The 18,071-nt window shown below is 54.4% G+C and overlaps 1 protein-coding gene across 2 annotated transcripts in view; it reads right to left on the bottom strand.

Annotated features, from left to right (window-relative positions):
* Positions 1-2,928: 2,928 nt before the first annotated feature.
* LOC142286185 (protein DDI1 homolog 2-like) overlaps positions 2,929-18,071 on the bottom strand; it is a 53,928-nt gene continuing 38,785 nt past the window's right edge. Inside the window, exons 2-10 of one of the 2 annotated variants that reach the window (XM_075333331.1) lie at positions 14,920-15,064; positions 14,076-14,300; positions 13,283-13,409; positions 11,288-11,415; positions 11,090-11,218; positions 10,269-10,372; positions 9,720-9,909; positions 9,506-9,564; positions 4,220-4,305 (exon numbers count right to left, since the gene is read on the bottom strand). In XM_075333331.1, coding sequence (XP_075189446.1) covers positions 9,548-9,564; positions 9,720-9,909; positions 10,269-10,372; positions 11,090-11,218; positions 11,288-11,415; positions 13,283-13,409; positions 14,076-14,300; positions 14,920-15,064 — 1,065 coding nt within the window. In that variant the 3' untranslated portion in view covers positions 4,220-4,305; positions 9,506-9,547. Of the gene's footprint in view, positions 4,306-9,505; positions 9,565-9,719; positions 9,910-10,268; positions 10,373-11,089; positions 11,219-11,287; positions 11,416-13,282; positions 13,410-14,075; positions 14,301-14,919; positions 15,065-18,071 lie in introns of both variants that reach the window. The other variant, XM_075333330.1, reaches the window with a different exon arrangement.

Here is an 18,071-nt window from a genome sequence, read left to right on the forward strand (position 1 = left end):
CTTACCGCCCGCTTAGCGCGGGTGTGTGGTCGCCAGAAACCCCTAGCCTGGGTCCCCCAGAGCCTGCGTCCGTTCTCCAGCCAGACTGCATGTGTATAATGGCTGCCGGCGTCCTGGGGAGCTGCAAGCCTGGGGGCGGGCCTAGGGCGTGCACAGAGAAAAAGCGCGAAGCCTGTGTCCTACTGTGCTCAGTGAGAGGGCTGGAGCATGTAAATCGTGCTCCAGCCCTCGGCGCTGCCGATTGAACAACGTCTCTCCCCTACCCTGATTGACAGGGTGGGGGGCGTTAACGAAGCGGCGCTAGGCCGCAGAAAACCGGGGACTAAAGTTAGAAGCGCCGCCGCCGTAAAAGCGCGGTCGGCGCGTCCCCGGCGCACTACAAGTCGCAGCTGCGCCGCCGCTCCAGGGGCGGTCGGCGCGGCGATCCACACACATAAAGTCCCCCAGTAATCTGCGGGGACTATAAGCCCAGCGCACAGCGCTACCGTCCCCGGCGCACTAGCACACCCAGCAAGCCTGGGGTGTGCGTGGCCTGCCATACGGGGACACAGAGTACCTGAAAGTTGCAGGGCCTTGTCCCTGAACGGCACTCCCGCTCCACATCCAGCAGGTTCTATGGGTCTGTGGATGGAGCCCGGCCTCAGGGCTTGGTGGCCGGTAAGATCCCACTTCCTCAGAGCCCCTCAGGGAGATGGGGAAGGAAAACAGCATGTGGGCTCCAGCCTCTGTACCCGCAATGGGTACCTCAACCTTACAAACCACAAGTGGGGTAAGAAGGGAGCATGCTGGGGGCCCCATATGGGCCCTCTTTTCTTCCATCCGACATAGTCAGCAGCTGCTGCTGACTAAACAGTGGAGCTATGCGTGGATGTCTGACCTCCTTCGCACAAAGCAGAAAACTGGTGAGCCAGTGATCCCACTGGGGGTGTATAGCCAGAAGGGGAGGGGCCTTACACTTTTTAGTGTAATTGCTTTGTGTGGCCTCCGGAGGCAGTGCTATACACCCAATCGTCTGGGTCTCCCAATGGAGCGCCGAAGAAAACGCTGTACTGCACACAGTACAGTCTCACTACACCGGCCGCTCCGGAATTAATGTGTGCACACAAAATGGCGGCAGCTTTATATAGCCCCTATGACGCTGTGCGGCCAAGACAATCACAGTAACACCCCAACAAAGATGGCTGCTGCGTTACTGTGAGAGCAAGCAACGTCAGATGTGTTCATTGGCTGGAAACTGGCGCCAGGAAGTCAGAAATGAAAATGAAAGTACCGGAGGAAATACCCCATTATCCGCCAGATACCAAATAGTGGCGAATACATTTGCTCATCCCTAGTTATAAACCCAGCATTATATCCATTGTAGCTCAGCAATATCAGGGTTTCTCAGGACACAGTTGTAGGCTCTCTCCTCGAAGGTGGGGGTCCTCAGGATGCAGTTTAGGCTCGTTCAACTTGCGGTTGGGAGTCCTCAAGACACGATTGTAGACTCACTGCTCTTGAGGTCAGGGGTCCTCAGGATACAGTTGTAGGCTCTGCGAGGTCAGGGGTCTTCAGGACATGATTGTAGACCCACTGCTCTTGTGGTCAGGGGTCCTCAGGATACAGTTGTAGGCTCTGCGAGGTCAGGGGTCTTCAGGACATGATTGTAGACTCACTGCTCTTGTGGTCAGGGGTCCTCAGGATACAGTTGTAGGCTCTGCGAGGTCAGGGGTCCTCAGGATACAGTTGTAGGCTCTGCGAGGTCAGGGGTCCTCAGGATACAGTTGTAGGCTCTGCGAGGTCAGGGGTCTTCAGGACATGATTGTAGACCCACTGCTCTTGCGGTCGAGGGTCCTCAGGGTGCAGTTATAGGAGCAGCAGATTAACTCGTCAGTGTCTTGTGTTGAGAGACAAGGCTCAGCGGAGGAGCCCACCCATAAAGCAGGCACCTCCACCACTTTATTTAGTTCTCTGCTCATATTTGCATCGTGGCTCCACCAGAAACTACACTGCAGTGTCTGACCCCACAAGACGGGTGCTGGTGGCAGCTGCCGGGGTAAACTGACCCTGGGCCCAGCTGGGCTGTGGTGTCTGGAGGGGAAGAACAATGCTGCAAGTAATCAGATTGTGAAAACAGAAAGCACCAGCAGGGCTGAGTACACGGGGGAGACGCGGTCAGGCTTTATGGTGTAGGATAGCTCAGTGAGTAAGGCGCCTGCTTTACCCCCTCACATGTCACAGACGAGAGATTTCTCCACCATACCTTCCCATGTATTGGGCGGCGGTAGCATTTATCCTGGATATGGCGGCACCGCCCCGCACGTGTCCGGGCAGATCACACCAGGTTGCACCTTTACTCCAGTCACATCCAGGGCTGTTGCATGTAAGCTCCCACAATTAACTGCAGCCTGATACAGACCAATGGGGAGAGTGCAGCAGAAAACATCGGATTGTGCGGCAGCTTCGGATGTCACTGTAGGAAAACCCCTACCATGATGAGACCAGGAAGTACACACCGGAGGCAGCAAGGATAGAAAACACTGGAGGCAGCGAGGATAAAACACACTGGATTCTGCGGCAGGTTCGGATGGGACAACAGCACAACCCCTACCATGAGGAGACCAGGACCAGTGACGCACACACCGGAGGCAGCGAGGATAGGAAAACATTGGATTGTGCGGCAGCTTCGGATGTGACTGTAGGAAAACCCCTACCATGATGAGACCAGGAAGTACACACCGGAGGCAGCAAGGATAGAAAACACTGGAGGCAGCGAGGATAAAACACACTGGATTCTGCGGCAGGTTCGGATGGGACTACAGCACAACCCCTACCATGAGGAGACCAGGACCAGTGACGCACACACCGGAGGCAGCGAGGATAGGAAAACATCGGATTGTGCGGCAGCTTCGGATGTGACTGTAGGAAAACCCCTACCATGATAAGACCAGGAAGCACACACTGGAAACATCGAGGATAGAAAATGCTTTCTTTATGGCTCTCGGATTTGTAAAATGTCTGATCCCTACGGCCCGGATGCAGTAGCTGAGACCCCGGGGCTTCACGAGGCCTCGGTAACATCGCGCCCACAAGATGACGTCCCGGGGGACTGCTGCATCGAGGAGGCTGCCGGGTGCTGTCCGTCTGCCAGATACGGAGACCCGGCACTGACCTCTCCCACCACCCACGGTGGCGGTACAGGCAATTATGTGGGGACCACAATGTTCTTGGCGAGTAAAGCGAGCAGCGCCATCTCCACGTCCCCATCAGCTCTTTCCAGGGCTACAATGGCGTCCTGCCTGGTAAAGCCTGCGCCCACAATGCGCTCCACCGCGTGCTCCACCACAGCGGGCAGAGCTGTAGGATGCACGGAGGGGGGGCTGCGTGCACAGACCACCCCTTCACTGCTCAGTCCTGGGAGCGGTCCATCCCCTGCCGCCGCAGCTCCGGAGTGACACAAGGCACCAGTGACCACCTGATGATCCAGCTCAGAGCCCGATGTACCCACAGGTACCGTGCAGTCACCAGGAGCAGCTCCCGGGGTATCCGCCATGTTACACACAGTGACGCCCGGTCCCTTCCCCCCATAAAGGTCTGTGTCCTTGTCCCCATTTTGGTCAGACTCCTGATTGAACGCCCCAGGATCAGCCCCCGGGCACAGAGCCCCCTCCTCCCCTCCGGACAGAGGAGATCCCTGACCACTGATGACCACTAATTCATGTAGTTCCTTCAAAGCAGAGGCCAAGGAGAAGCAGCCGTCCTCCCCCTCCGGGCCGGAGGAGGCCGGGGGCTTAGGGCAGTCTTTCTTTGTGGCACTGAGCAGGTCTTCGGACCTCTCGGGATTAGGGGAGAGGTTGGTGCAGGACGGGTGGTGGCTCCCAGGACCCCGGATGGAGACAATCCCTCCAGAGCCGCAGTCATCCACAATCACGTGTGTGTCCATCAAGTCCTCAGCAATGGCAGCAGGAGCCGGTGTCTCTGCTCCGCCATCCTCCACCGGTGACGATGTGGAAGGAGGAAGCGCGTCCCTTAGGTGAGGCCCCCACTCCGAGGAGACTGCAGCAGTAGAGATGGGCGAGGGCCCCGGGCCCCGATCAGCAGCAGAGGCAGGAGGAGAAGCTGCTCCGGAGAGGTCATCAGTGACTGCAGATCTGAAGGACTCGGAGGTGTCACCTGTGTGCCCAGCGCTGCCGGCAAAATCTGCGGCAGAGGACGGGGCGGGCACCGGAGCAGCAGGAATGATGGTGTCCAAAGAATGGCCAGGGTGGGTAGATCCATCCAACGGTGGCACCAGCGACGGACCTGCCTCTGAGGTAGATTCCCTGTCTGCAAAGAAGGAAGACAAGAGACTGAGTCATCACCACACGAGAAACTGTGACCCCTCCCCCCGATACGTGGGACCCCGAGAACAGCAATGAGATCACTGAGAATACCGCCTATCCATCACCAAAGATCAGCGGTGAAATCACTGAGAATACCGCCTATCCATCACCAGATGATAGCAGTGACATCACTGAGAACACCTCCTATCCATCACCAGAGATCAGCAGTGACATCACTGAGAACACCTCCTATCCATCACCAGAGATCAGCGGTGACATCACTGAAAACACCTCCCATCCATCACCAGAGATCAGCGGTGACATCACTGAGAACACCTCCTATCCATCACCAGAGATCAGTGGTGACATCACTGAGAACACCGCCTATCCATCACCAGAGATCAGCAGTGACATCACTGAGAACACCGCCTATCCATCACCAGAGATCAGCAGTGACATCACTGAGAATACCGCCTATCCATCACCAGAGATCAGCGGTGACATCACTGAGAACACCTCCTATCCATCACCAGAGATCAGCAGTGACATCACTGAGAACACCACCTATCCATCACCAGAGATCAGCAGTGACATCACTGAGAACACCTCCTATCCATCACCAGAGATCAGCGGTGACATCACTGAGAACACCTCCTATCCATCACCAGAGATCAGCGGTGACATCACTGAGAACACCTCCTATCCATCACCAGAGATCAGCAGTGACATCACTGAGAACACCTCCTATCCATCACCAGAGATCAGCGGTGACATCACTGAGAACACCGCCTATCCATCACCAGAGATCAGCAGTGATATCACTGAGAACACCTCCTATCCATCACCAGAGATCAGCAGTGACATCACTGAGAACACCTCCTATCCATCACCAGAGATCAGCGGTGACATCACTGAGAACACCGCCTATCCATCACCAGAGATCAGCAGTGATATCACTGAGAACACCTCCTATCCATCACCAGAGATCAGCGGTGATATCACTGAGAACACCTCCTATCCATCACCAGAGATCAGCGGTGACATCACTGAGAACACCTCCTATCCATCACCTGAGATCAGCGGTGACATCACTGAGAACACCGCCTATCCATCACCAGAGATCAGCGGTGACATCACTGAGAACACCTCCTATCCATCACCAGAGATCAGCAGAGACATCACTGAGAACACCTCCTATCCATCACCAGAGATCAGCAGTGACATCACTGAGAACACCTCCTATCCATCACCAGAGATCAGCAGTGATATCACTGAGAACACCTCCTATCCATCACCAGAGATCAGCAGTGACATCACTGAGAACACCTCCTATCCATCACCTGAGATCAGCGGTGACATCACTGAGAACACCGCCTATCCATCACCAGAGATCAGCAGTGACATCACTGAGAACACCTCCTATCCATCACCAGAGATCAGCAGTGACATCACTGAGAACACCACCTATCCATCACCAGAGATCAGCAGTGACATCACTGAGAACACCTCCTATCCATCACCAGAGATCAGCAGTGACATCACTGAGAACACCGCCTATCCATCACCAGAGATCAGCGGTGACATCACTGAGAACACCGCCTATCCATCACCAGAGATCAGCAGTGACATCACTGAGAACACCTCCTATCCATCACCAGAGATCAGCAGTGACATCACTGAGAACACCTCCTATCCATCACCAGAGATCAGCGGTGACATCACTGAGAACACCTCCTATCCATCACCAGAGATCAGCAGTGACATCACTGAGAACACCTCCTATCCATCACCAGAGATCAGCAGTGACATCACTGAGAACACCACCTATCCATCACCAGAGATCAGCGGTGACATCACTGAGAACACCTCCTATCCATCACCAGAGATCAGCAGTGACATCACTGAGAACACCTCCTATCCATCACCAGAGATCAGCGGTGACATCACTGAGAACACCCCCTATCCATCACCAGAGATCAGCGGTGACATCACTGAGAACACCTCCTATCCATCACCAGAGATCAGCGGTGACATCACTGAGAACACCTCCTATCCATCACCAGAGATCAGCGGTGACATCACTGAGAACACCTCCTATCCATCACCAGAGATCAGCAGTGACATCACTGAGAACACCTCCTATCCATCACCAGAGATCAGCGGTGACATCACTGAGAACACCTCCTATCCATCACCAGAGATCAGCAGTGACATCACTGAGAACACCTCCTATCCATCACCAGAGATCAGCAGTGACATCACTGAGAACACCTCCTATCCATCACCAGAGATCAGCAGTGACATCACTGAGAACACCTCCTATCCATCACCAGAGATCAGCAGTGACATCACTGAGAACACCTCCTATCCATCACCAGAGATCAGCAGTGACATCACTGAGAACACCTCCTATCCATCACCAGAGATCAGCAGTGACAATACTGAGAACACCGCCTATCCATCACCAGAGATCAGCAGTGACATCACTGAGAACACCTCCTATCCATCACCAGAGATCAGCAGTGACATCACTGAGAACACCTCCTATCCATCACCAGAGATCAGCAGTGACATCACTGAGAACACCACCTATCCATCACCAGAGATCAGCGGTGACATCACTGAGAACACCTCCTATCCATCACCAGAGATCAGCGGTGACATCACTGAGAACACCTCCTATCCATCACCAGAGATCAGCGGTGACATCACTGAGAACACCGCCTATCCATCACCAGAGATCAGAGGTGACATCACTGAGAACACCTCTTATCCATCACCAGAGATCAGCAGTGACATCACTGAGAACGCCTCCTATCCATCACCAGAGATCAGCAGTGACATCACTGAGAACGCCTCCTATCCATCACCAGAGATCAGCAGTGACATCACTGAGAACACCTCCTATCCGTCACCAGAGATCAGCAGTGACATCACTGAGAACACCTCCTATCCATCACCAGAGATCAGCAGTGACATCACTGAGAACACCTCCTATCCATCACCAGAGATCAGCAGTGACATCACTGAGAACACCACCTATCCATCACCAGAGATCAGCGGTGACATCACTGAGAACACCTCCTATCCATCACCAGAGATCAGCAGTGACATCACTGAGAACACCTCCTATCCATCACCAGAGATCAGCGGTGACATCACTGAGAACACCCCCTATCCATCACCAGAGATCAGCGGTGACATCACTGAGAACACCTCCTATCCATCACCAGAGATCAGCGGTGACATCACTGAGAACACCTCCTATCCATCACCAGAGATCAGCAGTGACATCACTGAGAACACCTCCTATCCATCACCAGAGATCAGCAGTGACATCACTGAGAACACCGCCTATCCATCACCAGAGATCAGCAGTGACATCACTGAGAACACCTCCTATCCATCACCAGAGATCAGCAGTGACATCACTGAGAACACCTCCTATCCATCACCAGAGATCAGCGATGACATCACTGAGAACAGCTCCTATCCATCACCAGAGATCAGCAGTGACATCACTGAGAACACCTCCTATCCATCACCAGAGATCAGCAGTGACATCACTGAGAACACCTCCTATCCATCACCAGAGATCAGCGATGACATCACTGAGAACAGCTCCTATCCATCACCAGAGATCAGCGGTGACATCACTGAGAACACCTCCTATCCATCACCAGAGATCAGCAGTGACATCACTGAGAACACCTCCTATCCATCACCAGAGATCAGCAGTGACATCACTGAGAACACCTCCTATCCATCACCAGAGATCAGCGGTGACATCACTGAGAACACCTCCTATCCATCACCAGAGATCAGCGGTGACATCACTGAGAACACCTCCTATCCATCACCAGAGATCAGCAGTGACATCACTGAGAACACCTCCTATCCATCACCAGAGATCAGCGGTGACATCACTGAGAACACCTCCTATCCATCACCAGAGATCAGCAGTGACATCACTGAGAACACCACCTATCCATCACCAGAGATCAGCAGTGACATCACTGAGAACACCACCTATCCATCACCAGAGATCAGCAGTGACATCACTGAGAACACCTCCTATCCATCACCAGAGATCAGCAGTGACATCACTGAGAACACCTCCTATCCATCACCAGAGATCAGCGGTGACATCACTGAGAACACATCCTATCCATCACCAGAGATCAGCAGTGACATCACTGAGAACACCTCCTATCCATCACCAGAGATCAGCGGTGACATCACTGAGAACACCCCCTATCCATCACCAGAGATCAGCGGTGACATCACTGAGAACACCTCCTATCCATCACCAGAGATCAGCAGTGACATCACTGAGAACACCACCTATCCATCACCAGAGATCAGCGGTGACATCACTGAGAACACCTCCTATCCATCACCAGAGATCAGCAGTGACATCACTGAGAACACCTCCTATCCATCACCAGAGATCAGCGGTGACATCACTGAGAACACCACCTATCCATCACCAGAGATCAGCGGTGACATCACTGAGAAAACCGCCTATCCATCACCAGAGATCAGCGGTGACATCACTGAGAACACCTCCTATCCATCACCAGAGATCAGCGGTGACATCACTGAGAAAACCGCCTATCCATCACCAGAGATCAGCAGTGACATCACTGAGAACACCCCCTATCCATCACCAGAGATCAGCGGTGACATCACTGAGAACACCACCTATCCATCACCAGAGATCAGCGGTGACATCACTGAGAACACCTCCTATCCATCACCAGAGATCAGCGGTGACATCACTGAGAACACCACCTATCCATCACCAGAGATCAGCGGTGACATCACTGAGAAAACCGCCTATCCATCACCAGAGATCAGCAGTGACATCACTGAGAACACCTCCTATCCATCACCAGAGAGCAGCGGTGACATCACTGAGAACACCTCCTATCCATCACCAGAGATCAGCGGTGACATCACTGAGAACACCACCTATCCATCACCAGAGATCAGCGGTGACATCACTGAGAAAACCGCCTATCCATCACCAGAGATCAGCAGTGACATCACTGAGAACACCTCCTATCCATCACCAGAGATCAGCAGAGACATCACTGAGAACACCTATCCATCACCAGAGATCAGCGGTGACATCACAGGTCTCTCCTGTGATCCTGTCTGGTAACACACTTAACCCCATCATTGCTGTGCAGCGCGATTACCTGCGGTGCAGCCCCTCCGGCGGCAGATCACACACACATGCATCATGGATTCTGTTGGTCTGTGAGTTTTTGGGAGAGAAAACAGCAAACGATATTAGGAGAACACGACAGGCGGCATGCAGTTAGTGACAAACCCCAGGAAGACCCCGTCCCCCGCCACAAACACACGTGCACACACACACACACGTGCACACAGCGCGGACAGACGGCGTACCCGCTTCATCGGCAGACTTCTGCAGCACTTCGGCCAGCTCCCGGTCTGCAATGTCCTCGGGGCGGATGTCCTCTGTTCCGGGGCCGTATGCCAGCCGCGCGCACTCCGGGAGCTCTCCCTCCGGCAGGAAGCTGGTGCGCGTGCCCGTGGTGCCAATCACCAACACGTTCTTCTCCAGGTCTATGGAGCACTGAGGGGGGAACAGACGGGACACAAAACCTAAACACAGCACAGACCGGGCCTCATTACTGGAAACCGTCAGCAAGGCCGGGGACTGAGCGCTCACTGACAGATCAGCAGGACTCCTATACTACAGGAGAACACAATGCAGAATAGGGAGTGCAGCTCTGGAGGGCGAGATTTTGCAGCGTCACCGGCTCTGATGATAAAGCCAGTATAGGAAAGGTGACAAAGCGGCTCCGCACGTCAGTGGCCGCGTACTGCAGAGCATGTACTATAGGGGTCATCAGTACAGAGGACAATGGAGAACCTCGGGGCCGGTGTGCAGATACAGAGCCACGCTCTGCTGCTCCTCTGGGACCAAAATACCTGATGTCGCTTCAACATGTCCAGACCGAGCAGCATGTCCATGGGCTGCTCCTCCAAGATGGAGAAGGAGCAGGGCAAGAAGTCTCCCTCGATCTGCACCTGAGCTGCAACATACAACACACCATCACGTCACAGAGCGACCGCTCCCTGGCCCCCAGGACCCCCCCACACAAGGCCCCCAACCCGCTCCTCCCCGCTGGGCCCCCAAGGCTGCTCCCCAGCCTGCTCCTCCCCACAGGGCCCCCAGCCCGCTCCTCACCGCAGGGCCCGCTCCCCGACCCACTCCTCCCCGCAGGGCCCCCAGCCCACTCCTCGCCGCAGGGCCCCCAGCCCGCTCCTCGCCGCAGGGCCCCCAGCCCGCTCCTCGCCGCAGGGCCCCCAGCCCGCTCCTCGCCGCAGGGCCCCCAGCCCGCTCCTCGCCGCAGGGCCCCCAGCCCGCTCCCCGCCGCAGGGCCCGCTCCCCAGCCTGCTCCCCACCGCAGGGCCCCCAGCCCGCCCCCCACCGCAGGGCCCCCAGCCCGCTCCCCACCGCAGGGCCCCCAGCCCGCTCCCCACCGCAGGGCCCGCTCCCCAGCCCGCTCCCCACCGCAGGGCCCCCAGCCAGCTTCACTCCTCTAACAGCTCCCTCTCCACTGCTCCTCCCACTCCCCTGGCGGGCCCCTGGCCTGATCCAGCCCCGGACAGCCCCCCAGCTTACTTGCCACCCCCAGACAGCCCCTCACCCAGGACGAGTTTCCGCAGTGTGTTGTAGTGGGATATTTCAGGGCCGGGGAACATCGTTGCGGCTCATATCGGTTGCAGGAGTAGATGGAGCGACTCACCTAGATGCACTCGGCCGATGATTTTCTGAGTGCCGACCCCCTTGGCGATGCCGGCCCACCGCCTGTCCACCAGCCTCATGATATGGCAACGCTCGGCACAGGCCTGGCTCATTATTGTCATCTGCGCTCCTGTGAGAAGGAGGAGGGAGTCAGCGCCTGCAGTGTGAGCCCCACAACCCCTCCCCAAGCGCTCCTCACCTGAGTCCACGAAGGCCTTCACCGGGTAGCCATTCACCTTGCAGTTGATGTAGAGCATCACCACCTGGCCGAAGCTCTCCGGAGCCTCCTCCATGGCGATCGTCATGTTCTCCTCAATGTTCTGCTGCCTGCGGGGGAAACAGGGATCACTAACAGCCATTGTCCCTGAAGACGGCAGCTCCGGGTGTGACTAGAGCACAATGTGTGACAGAGCAGCACAGTGGCCCCTAGTGTACACAGGTCCGTGCATGCTGGGAGCAGTACACTCCCAGAAAGAAGTTCTGTCGCTTCTCCATGTTATGTCAATAAAAGCTTATAACCTGACTTTAAATTCATCCATTGGTTTTATAAATTACTCTTTTGAAAGCTGAAAACCTCCCAAATTTGGTTTAGGTTATGAAAATAAAGTTGCTGAAATATTGATCATTTAATGAACATAGAAAGGTCAGATTTTGGCAAGACAAAAGTTGTTGCCTTGTCATATAAAGCACCGAATCCTAGTTTACATCCTCACCTGTGCTCACTAATGATCGGTTAATTAGTGGGTGTGTATAAAAAGAAATCCAGCACCCCAGACCTTCACTTGAACTACAACTTGACCTCTGACAACATGCCAAAAATCCACCCTGCGACCAAAGCCTTGACTATCAAGAGGCTGAAGACCAGATCCACTGCAGAGGTGGCTGCACCTTTAATGTGTCTCAGCGTCAAGTACAAAGAATTAAAAAAAAGATTTGAAGAGGCTGGAGATGTTTTTGACAAGCCCAGGTCCGGCAGACCCCGCAAGACAACTGCTCAGGAGGAACCAAAGCCAGCCCCTCTTCCACTGCAGCAGAGCTCCCACAGGCCTGGTCACCTCAAGTCCCTGTGTCACCTAGAACAGTTTGTAGGATTCTGTCTGGAAATGGCCTCCATGGTCCAATCAGTGCCCAGAAGCCAGCACTAAACAAAAGGCAATTACAAAACTGTGTGGCATTTGCCAAGTCCCACAACTGCTAAACAGATGGACGCTGGAAAAGTGGCAGAAGGTGGATTCTCTGATTAATCTTCAGTTGAATTACACCACAGCCGCCGCAAATACTGCAGGAGACCTACTGGATCCCGTATGGATCCAGAAAACAGGTAAGTTTGGTGGTGGAGAGATCATGGTCTGGGGTTACATTCAGTATGGGGGGTGCAAACATTTGCAAGGTGGAAGGCAATATCAATAGCCTAAAATATCAAGAAGTATTAGCTACCTGTTACATTCCCAATCATAAAAGGGGTCACATTCTGCAGCAGGATGGTGCTCCATCTCATACATCCATCTCTTCAACAAAGATCCTCCTGACAAAGAAGATCAAGGTGCTCAAGGACCGGCCAGCCCAGTCACCAGACAGGAACATCATTGAGCATGTTTGGGGTAGGATGAAAGAGGAAGCTTGGAAGACAAAACCAAAGAGTCTAGATGAGCTCTGGGAGGCATGTAAGATGCATTCTCTGCTATTCCTGATGACTTCATCAATACATTGTATGAATCATTGTTGATCCGCATGGATGAGTCCTTCAAGCTCATGGAAGTCACACAAAATATTACATATGGCTCTAATAGCAGCACAACTTCATTCACCAATGTTATGCCACGTATCTTTGTATTAGAAGGGAATTATTTGTGTGAATTTAACATTACTTTCTGTGGGCGACAACTTTTGTCTTACCAAAATCTGACCTTTCTGGGTTCATTAAATATTTCAGCTTTGCAACAACTTTATTTTCATAACCTAAACCAAATTTGGGAGGGTTTCAGCTTTGAAAAGAGTAATTTATAAAACCAATGGATGAAGTCAGGTTATAAGCTTTTATTTACATAACATGGAGAAGCGACAGAACTTCTGTCAGGGACTGTAGTGTGATGGCAGCTCGTGGCCAGTGATCACTGCTGGATGACAGGACAGGGCTGCCATAAATCCTGTGCCTGACAACTGTGAGGCACTACCAGAGCCCACGAATCCGCACCTGATGTCTTCCTCTATCTTAGCCTGAGCCTCCAGATCAAAGGGGTCAGCGGAGAAGAGTCGGATCCGCTCCTGCTCCCGCCGCGCTCGCTCCTGCTGCTGCTCCACCAGGACCTTGGTGAACTTCTCTGCACAGAAGAGAAGTCAGAGGTGAAAAAGGTCCCGCACCCAGCACCGCCAGCAGGGGGCGCACAATCTACCCAGGTCTCTGCTCAGCAGCACCCGGCACCGCCAGCAGGGGGCGCACGATCTACCCAGGTCTCTGCTCAGCAGCACCCGGCAGTGCCAGCAGGGGGCGCACGATCTACCCAGGTCTCTGCTCAGCAGCACCCAACACCGCCAGCAGGGGGCGCACTATCTACCCAGGTCTCTGCTCAGCAGCACCCGGCACCACCAGCAGGGGGCGCACTACGTACCCAGGTCTCCGCTCAGCAGCACCTGGCATTACCAGCAGGGGGCGAAGTACGTACCCAGGTCTCCGCTCAGCAGCACCTGGCATTACCAGCAGGGGGCGAAGTACGTACCCAGGTCTCCACTCAGCAGCACCTGGCACCGCCAGCAGGGGGCGCACTACGTACCCAGGCCTGCGCACAGCAACACCCGGCACCACCAGCAGGGGGCACACTACGTACCCAGGTCTCCGCTCAGCAGCACCTGGCATTACCAGCAGGGGGCGAAGTACGTACCCAGGTCTCCACTCAGCAGCACCTGGCACCGCCAGCAGGGGGCGCACTACGTACCCAGGTCTGCGCTCAGCAGCACCCGGCACCGCCAGCAGGGGGCACACTACGTACCCAGGTCTCCGCTCAGCAGCGCCTCCGCCAGGGGAGGGTTGCGCTCTTTCAGCAGTGAGAGCTCGTGGGGATTGGCCAGCAGCATCTCCTTCAGCAGAGCGGGGTTATCCAGCCCCTGCGGGAACGACGTGGAGTCCGGAGCCGGAGGCCGAGGCTGGGGGGAGGCCGCGGGAGGCCGGGAGGTCCCAGGGACAGCAATGCTGCTGAAATCAATGCGGGGCAAACCTGTGGAGAGAATACAAGAGTCACTACAGCCAGAGCGTGACAACCCCATACAGCAGGGCTGATAACAGAGAGCAACAGACTGCAGGTATAGTGTCCCTTCTAATGCCATCTGGAGGAGATTCTGCATCCAAACCCATCAGCCACCATGACACCTAGGACACGACCGCAGGTACAACTGGAGAAAGACGACCCAACGAGCGACAGCGAGGAGCCGCTCTCCTCCGGGGGGAACCCGACGAGCGACAGCGAGGAGCCGCTCTCCTCCGGGGGGAACCCGACGAGCGACAGCGAGGAGCCGCTCTCCTCCGGGGGGAACCCGACGAGCGACAGCGAGGAGCCGCTCTGCTCCGGGGGGAACCCGACGAGCGACAGCGAGGAGCCGCTCTCCTCCGGGGGGAACACGACGAGCGACAGCGAGGAGCCGCTCTCCTCCGGGGGGAACCCGACGAGTGACAGCGAGGAGCCGCTCTCCTCCGGGGGGAACCCGACGAGCGACAGCGAGGAGCCGCTCTCCTCCAGTCACAACCAGAGCTGAAATGTGGGGGATGGGGTACGGATAGTGTGATGTGCAGCTCTGGGAGTGACTGGAGGATGGGCCCATATGGTGGCAGGGTCTTACCAGAGAATGCTGCAGCAGGACGAGGGGCGGCAGACCGGGACTCCGCCGGATCTTTCTGCCGCAGGACCACCACGTCACCATCTTTCAAGCCGTAAGAGGACAGAGATCGCTGGTTGTCCGTCAGCGGCTGCTCCGCATAGATGATCTGCAAGAAACAGAGGACATTGGGGTCACTCCAGATTAAGCAGTCCCCTCCAGCCTACACAGCGCCAACACCCCCTCCGGCCTACACCGCGCCAGCGCCACCGCCCCCTCCGGCCTACAGCGCGCCAGCGCCACCGCCCCCTCCGGCCTACAGCGCGCCAGCGCCGCCCCCTCCGGCCTACACAGTGACAACACCGCCGGTCTTTATATCCCTATCCCAGCTCCCTCCGGTCTATATACAAAGCTCTAGCAAAAAAATCAGTTCTCTGCACAATTGTCAGTTTTTGTGATTTTCATTTACACAAGAATACTAATAATGTGTTACCTCAGAAATCAATATTTTGTGGAATAACCATGATTATTAATCCCAGCTTTCCTGAGTCCTGGCCGCTTTCCTCCGGACTATCACACTGCTTTTGGGTGACCTTATGCCACTCCTGGTGCAGAAATGTAAGCAGTTCTTTGTTTGATGGCTTGTGACTATCCATCTTCCTCTTGATTACATTCCAGAGGTTTTCAATGGGGTTCAGGTCTGGAGATTGGGCGGTCATGACAGGGTTTTGATGTGGTGTCCTTCATCCACACATTGATGGACCTAGCTGTGTGGCATGGCGCATTGTCCTGCTAGAAAAACCAGTCCTCAGAGTTGGGGACATTGCCTGAGCAGAAGGAAGCAGCTGTTCTTCCAGGATATTCTTGTATGCGGCTCGATTCATACGTCCTTCACAAAGTTTAATCTGCCCAATTTCTAGAGTAAGGTCATCTTCTCTGATGAGTCTAATTTTCAGCTTTGCCCAATCCCTGGTCATCTGCTGGTTCGAAGGAGACCTGGAGAGGTGTACAAGCCACAGTATATTGCACCCACTGTGAAATTTGGTGGATGATCGGTGATGATCTGGGGATGCTTCAGCAAGGCTGGAATTGGGCAGATTAAACTTTGTGAAGGACGTATGAATTAAGCCGCATACAAGGTTATCCTGGAAAACAGCTGCTTCTTCTGCTCAGGCAATGTTCCCCAACTCTGAGGACTGGTTTTTCCAGCAGGACAATGCACCATGCCACACAGCTAGGTCCATCAATGTGTGGATGAAGGACACCACATCAAAACCCTGTCATGGCCAGCCCAGTCTCCAGACCTGAACCCCATTGAAAACCTCTGGAATGTAATCAAGAGGAAGATGGATCAAGCCATCAAACAAAGAAGAACTGCTTACATTTCTGCACCAGGAGTGGCATAAAATCACCCAGAACCAGTGTGAAGACTGGAGGAAAGCTGGGATTAATAATCATGGTTATTCCACAAAATATTGATTCCTGAATCTTCCTGAGGTAAAACATTATTATATTGTTGTGTAAATGATGAGGAACTTGTTTTCTTTGCATTATTTGAGGTGAAAGCGCTGCGCATTCTGTGCATCCTGTGCAGCGTGTGCATTCTGTGCAGCCTGTGCAGCGTGTGCATTCTGTGCAGCCTGTGCAGCGTGTGCATTCTGTGCAGTCTGTGCAGCGTGTGCATTCTGTGCAGCCTGTGCATTCTGTGCATCCTGTGCAGCGTGTGCATTCTGTGCATCCTGTGCAGCGTGTGCAGCGTGTGCATTCTGTGCATCCTGTGCAGCGTGTGCATTCTGTGCAGCCTGTGCAGCGTGTGCATTCTGTGCAGCCTGTGCAGCGTGTGCATTCTGTGCAGCCTGTGCAGCGTGTGCAGCCTGTGCAGCCTGTGCAGCGTGTGCATTCTGTGCATCCTGTGCAGCGTGTGCATTCTGTGCAGCGTGTGCAGCGTGTGCAGCCTGTGCAGCGTGTGCATTCTGTGCAGCCTGTGCAGCGTGTGCATTCTGTGCAGCGTGTGCATTCTGTGCAGCCTGTGCAGCGTGTGCATTCTGTGCAGCCTGTGCATTCTGTGCAGCCTGTGCATTCTGTGCAGCGTGTGCATTCTGTGCAGTCTGTGCAGCGTGTGCATTCTGTGCATCCTGTGCAGCGTGTGCATTCTGTGCAGCGTGTGCATTCTGTGCATCCTGTGCAGCGTGTGCATTCTGTGCAGCGTGTGCATTCTGTGCAGCCTGTGCAGCGTGTGCATTCTGTGCAGCCTGTGCAGCGTGTGCATTCTGTGCAGCCTGTGCAGCGTGTGCATTCTGTGCAGTCTGTGCAGCGTGTGCATTCTGTGCATCCTGTGCAGCGTGTGCATTCTGTGCAGCGTGTGCATTCTGTGCAGCGTGTGCATTCTGTGCATCCTGTGCAGCGTGTGCATTCTGTGCAGCCTGTGCATTCTGTGCAGCCTGTGCAGCGTGTGCATTCTGTGCAGTCTGTGCAGCGTGTGCATTCTGTGCATTCTGTGCAGCCTGTGCATTCTGTGCAGCCTGTGCAGCGTGTGCATTCTGTGCAGCCTGTGCAGCGTGTGCAGCGTGTGCATTCTGTGCAGCCTGTGCAGCCTGTGCATTCTGTGCAGTCTGTGCAGCGTGTGCATTCTGTGCATTCTGTGCAGCCTGTGCATTCTGTGCAGCCTGTGCAGCGTGTGCATTCTGTGCAGCCTGTGCAGCGTGTGCAGCGTGTGCATTCTGTGCAGCCTGTGCAGCCTGTGCATTCTGTGCAGCCTGTGCAGCGTGTGCATTCTGTGCAGCCTGTGCATTCTGTGCAGCCTGTGCAGCGTGTGCATTCTGTGCAGCCTGTGCAGCGTGTGCAGCGTGTGCATTCTGTGCAGCCTGTGCAGCGTGTGCATTCTGTGCAGCCTGTGCAGCGTGTGCAGCGTGTGCATTCTGTGCAGTCTGTGCAGCGTGCTATTTTCACCATTTCTCATTGTTAAAAAATAAATACAAAATTTATTGCTGGAAATTGGGAGACGTCGTCAGTGATTATAGAATAAAGAACAATTTACAATTTACTCAAATATAAAGAGAAAGATCAGAAAAACTGACAATTGTGCAGCGGAGTCTGAATTTCTGCCAGAGCTATAATCTAATAATATATATATCTATCCCCGCTCCCTCCGGTATATATATTATATACACACACAT

This window comes from Anomaloglossus baeobatrachus, unplaced genomic scaffold, assembly GCF_048569485.1.
Source record: "Anomaloglossus baeobatrachus isolate aAnoBae1 unplaced genomic scaffold, aAnoBae1.hap1 Scaffold_646, whole genome shotgun sequence".
Classification (NCBI taxonomy): domain Eukaryota; kingdom Metazoa; phylum Chordata; class Amphibia; order Anura; family Aromobatidae; genus Anomaloglossus; species Anomaloglossus baeobatrachus.